At 39.3% G+C, this 4,870-nt stretch overlaps 1 protein-coding gene across 1 annotated transcript; it reads left to right on the top strand.

Moving 5' to 3' along the window:
* Nucleotides 1-290: 290 nt before the first annotated feature.
* Nucleotides 291-4,358, top strand: LOC143620370 (uncharacterized). Its single transcript, XM_077092078.1, has 3 exons — nt 291-2,246; nt 2,484-3,632; nt 3,713-4,358. Exons 1-3 carry the CDS (start codon nt 452-454, stop codon nt 4,078-4,080), a joined length of 3,312 nt encoding a protein of 1,103 aa, XP_076948193.1. The 5' UTR covers nt 291-451; the 3' UTR covers nt 4,081-4,358.
* Nucleotides 4,359-4,870: the final 512 nt, after the last annotated feature.

Here is a 4,870-nt window from a genome sequence, read left to right as displayed (position 1 = left end):
TCTTTTTGGCTTCAAAAGGGCTGCTTCTTTTACCAAGATCATATATAAAGCTAGCTAGCTTCATGGATCTTTTTTCTTTCTTCTCAAATGGGCTTTTTAGCTGCTGCTGATTCTAACATCCCTCAGTTCTTGGATGGTATCTTTCATACCATCTTCTTGTTTCTTTCAATCTTTTTATAGGTTTCTTGAATTTTAACTTTTTTAAATATTATTATTCACTATGGAAAATGACAAAGTTTGCAACTTTTTCTTGTCTTTATGAATCTTTAAACTTTCTTGATTTCTTTGTTTGATCAAAAAGGACAAAACTTTATTTGATTTTCTTGGTTATAAGTTTGGATTCTTATTACCCTTTTAAATATATATATGTTGCAGATTGATTCATCTTGATTCTTGAAGATAATCATGTTGATTATGATAGTTTGACCAAGATTGAAGAATATTATTCACAATGTCAAATGTTTGTTGGTTAACACTGGTGTGGACCATCAAGATTTTGGTTGCAAGTTTATTGATTTATAATTGCAAGGGATTAAATTCAGATGGCAAGTTTCTTTTGGAGTTAAAGAAAAACATTACTGATGAATCTGGTTATTTAAAAGACTGGAATCCATATGATGACACACCTTGTGGATGGACTGGTGTGAGTTGTACATATGATTATTACAACCCTGCTGTCTGGTCTCTTAATCTTTACTCCATGAATCTTTCGGGAACCTTAAACCGAAACATAGGCGGTTTGGTTTCATTAACTTACCTTAATCTTTCATCCAATAGTTTTACTGGTCACATCCCAAAAGAAATAGGAAATTGCTCAAATTTGGAAAATCTTTTGTTAAACAGTAATCAGTTCGATGGAACCATACCGGATGAGATCGGTAAGCTCACTCGTTTAACTCGTTTGAATATTTGCAACAACAAGATATCCGGGTCAATCCCCGAAACGTTTGGTCAGCTCTCTTCGTTGGTTGAGTTTGTCGCATACACGAATAATCTCAAAGGCCCGCTTCCTCATTCGATTGGGAAGTTAACGAATTTGACTACGTTTCGGGCCGGGCAAAATGGTATGACTGGAAGCATACCTGCAGAGATTGGTGGTTGTGAAAATTTAGTATATTTCGGTGTGGCGCAAAACAGTTTTGATGGGGAGATACCGAAGGAGTTCGGGTTGTTAACAAAGTTAACTGATTTGATTCTTTGGAGTAATCAGTTATCCGGGTTGATACCGAAAGAGATTTCGAATTGTACTTGTCTTGAAACACTTGCTTTGTATCAAAACAATCTTGTTGGTGAAATCCCAAAAGAATTGGGGAAACTTAAGTACTTGAAGAAGCTGTACTTGTACCGAAACGGGTTAAACGGGACAATCCCGAGAGAGATCGGGAATCTTTCGTTAGCAACCGAGATTGATTTTTCTGAGAATTATTTAACAGGTGAGATCCCGACTGAGATCAGTCGAATAAGCGGGCTTACATTGCTGTATCTGTTTGAAAACCAGCTTCATGGGGTGATACCGAGTGAACTTGGTACCTTGAAGAATTTATCGAAGCTTGATCTTTCGATAAACTCACTAACGGGCCCGATTCCATCAGGGTTTCAGTATCTGCCTAACATGTATCAGTTGCAGCTGTTTAGCAATTCGTTAAATGGCAGCATTCCGAAATTGCTCGGGTTGTATAGTCCGCTTTGGGTGGTGGACTTTTCGGATAATGATTTAACCGGCAAGATCCCTGCGTACGCGTGTTGGGGTGGGAATCTGATGCTGTTGAATCTCGAATCAAATGACTTGTATGGGAATATCCCGAATGGGATTGTGAAATGTAAGTCGCTCGTGCAGCTTCGGTTAAATGGGAACAAGATAACCGGTAACTTCCCATCGTTAATCTGCAAGTTAGTGAATCTGTCTGCGATTGAGTTGGGTGGAAACAGGTTTAGCGGTCCAGTTCCGCCCGAGATAGGGAACTGTCAAAAGTTGCAGCGACTTGATCTTTCGGGTAATCACTTCTCATCCGAGTTACCTAACGAAATCAAGAAGCTTACACATTTGGTCACATTTAACATTTCTTCAAATTTGATCACGGGAAGAATACCTTCGGAGATTCTGCGTTGCAAAATGCTTCAACGACTTGATTTAAGCGGGAACCAGTTTTCGTACGATATACCTCGTGAGCTTGGCGCGCTTTCTCAGCTTGAACTTTTGTTAATTTCGGATAATAAGCTCTCGGGCAGCATCCCTACGGCCATAGGTAACCTCTCTTGGTTGAGAAAAAATTTACATATTAAACTGTCGTCTGTCGTTTATTACCGTGTACATTACAGTTCACAGTAAAAAAAAGTGTGTATGAAAAAAAAAGGCCTTTTACTTTTTTGTATACCTTTGGAATGTCAGTGATATATCATTTATATTCGATCTAAACTACAAATATCATATATGCCTACTGCCTACTTTAAATGAACTTTTGCCTAATGACTTTTTACCATAGGTAACCTCTCTCGGTTGACGGAGTTGCAGATGGGCGGTAATTTTCTCTCGGGTGAGATCCCACCCGAGCTTGGTTTACTAACGAGCTTGCAAATCGCCCTAAATCTCAGCCACAACAACCTCTCGGGCGCCATACCACCGCAACTCGGGAACCTCATATTACTCGAAGAGCTTCTTCTAAACAACAATAACTTAACCGGCGAAATCCCGACAACTTTTGGTAATCTCTCAAGCTTAATGACATGCAACTTCTCATACAATAACCTCAAAGGCCCAATACCTTCAGTACCATTATTCCAAAACATGGCACTCTCCAGCTTCACGGGTAACGACGGCCTTTGCGGTGGGCCGTTACCTAGCTGCGACGGTTCTTCGAATTCTAACCCAACTCCACCCTCTTCAGACACCTCCAACTCTTCCAGAGGCAAACTAGTAACCATAATCGCAACTGTCATCGGTGGCATTTCACTTATTCTTATCGCAGTCATCCTATACTTTATGAAAACATCTGCAGGACGAAACCACACTTCTCCAGAGGATGATACAGAAGGATCATCACCGAACTCGTCGGATATTTACTTCCCACCAAAAGATGGATTCAAATTCCAGGAGTTAGTTGATGCAACTAGAAACTTTCATGACAGTTATGTCATCGGGCGAGGCGCAGCTGGGACAGTTTACAAAGCGGTAATGCAGTCGGGACAGACTATCGCGGTCAAGAAGTTCGCTTCTAATCGCGAATCTAGCACTATCGAAAACAGCTTCCAAGCGGAAATACTGACTCTTGGAAAGATCAGGCATCGAAACATCGTTAAGCTTTACGGTTATTGTTACCATCAGGATTCGAATTTGCTGTTGTATGAGTACATGGCAAGAGGTAGTTTGGGTGAACTGCTTCATAACGGTTCGTCTTGCAGCTTGAACTGGCCAACTAGGTTCACCATTGCGCTAGGGGCAGCTCAAGGCCTTGCTTATTTGCATCATGACTGTAAGCCTAGCATTATTCATCGAGATATCAAGTCGAATAATATCTTGCTTGACGAGCACGATGAAGCTCATGTTGGTGATTTCGGTTTGGCTAAAGTCATTGACATGCCTCAGTCGAAATCCATGTCAGCTGTCGCGGGTTCATACGGTTACATTGCTCCTGGTAAGTCACCTTATTCATTTTATGACATTGTAATATGAATTAAATATTAATGATCTATGTTCATGTGTTAATGGTTACAGAATATGCGTATACAATGAAGGTGACCGAAAAGTGTGACACATATAGTTACGGGGTGGTTCTGTTAGAACTAGTAACAGGACAGGCCCCAGTGCAGCCCCTGGATCAAGGTGGGGATCTTGTTACTTGGGTGAGAAGTTATATCCGGAAGCATTCGTTAGATCATGGGATACTTGACGCTCGGTTGGATATTGAGGACGATGAGCGTGTGGTGAACCATATGATCTCGGTTCTTAAAGTTGCTATAATGTGCACGAATATGTCACCCTATGATCGACCGTCAATGAGAGATGTCGTGTCGATGTTGATTGAGTCAAACGAACGAGCTGGTAATACTGTTGCTACGGTATATGACGAGCCTTCTCAATGAGCGAGTGTATGTATGTATGTATGTATTAGTTTACATATATTAATTAACCAATATAATTATGATTCTAATTTTCTTGGTATTGGTTTTGCAAACAATATTTGATGAGAATGTACATACATTTCTTCCTCTAGTTTGTGTTACTCATTGTCTATATTATTTAATACTCAATTTTACTGTCATTGTGAGCCCGAATTTGTTGCAGTTTTGTCACCTTCACTAAAACATGCCGTGTGTTATCGTGTCGTGTGGTGTTCTTATACTTGAATTATATCAGAGTCAAAAGTCAAAGCAGGCAAGTCAATATTCTTGAACCAGTACTCCTTGAGTAGTTGGTACAACCTGCAGGAAAGAGACTACTAAACAAACAATGAAGCAGTCAAGCTGATAATGGCTTTCTGCTGCTCAAAAGGACATACTATATTTAAGAAATAATGCAATATTTTTACTGAAAATTGAATGCTTGATAAATATATACATGTTTGGGTTGCTAATTTGACACATATTATGATACATTCACTAATCACTAGTACAAAAATACCACTTCAGAAGCGGTTTTTAGCTCCTTTTGGAGTGGTTTTAAACCCCTTCTGACGGGATCACACTTCTAAAGGGTGTATTCCCCTCTAAGAAGCGATTCTAAACTAAATTCGCTCTTGACTTGAACAATAATATTTTCTCCTCTTAGAAGCGGTTCTAAAACTCGAAACTGCTTCTAACTTGAATAAATTAAATAGATGCTATATTAACAAAATAAAAAAACAAAAAAAAAACCTTTTATTCTATAAAAAAT

Source organism: Bidens hawaiensis, unplaced genomic scaffold (genome assembly GCF_021521415.1).
Source record: "Bidens hawaiensis isolate Kalapana, Puna unplaced genomic scaffold, B.hawaiensis_p1.1 tig00002553_1, whole genome shotgun sequence".
Taxonomy (NCBI): domain Eukaryota; kingdom Viridiplantae; phylum Streptophyta; class Magnoliopsida; order Asterales; family Asteraceae; genus Bidens; species Bidens hawaiensis.
This window is presented reverse-complemented; position numbering and strand designations above follow the sequence as displayed.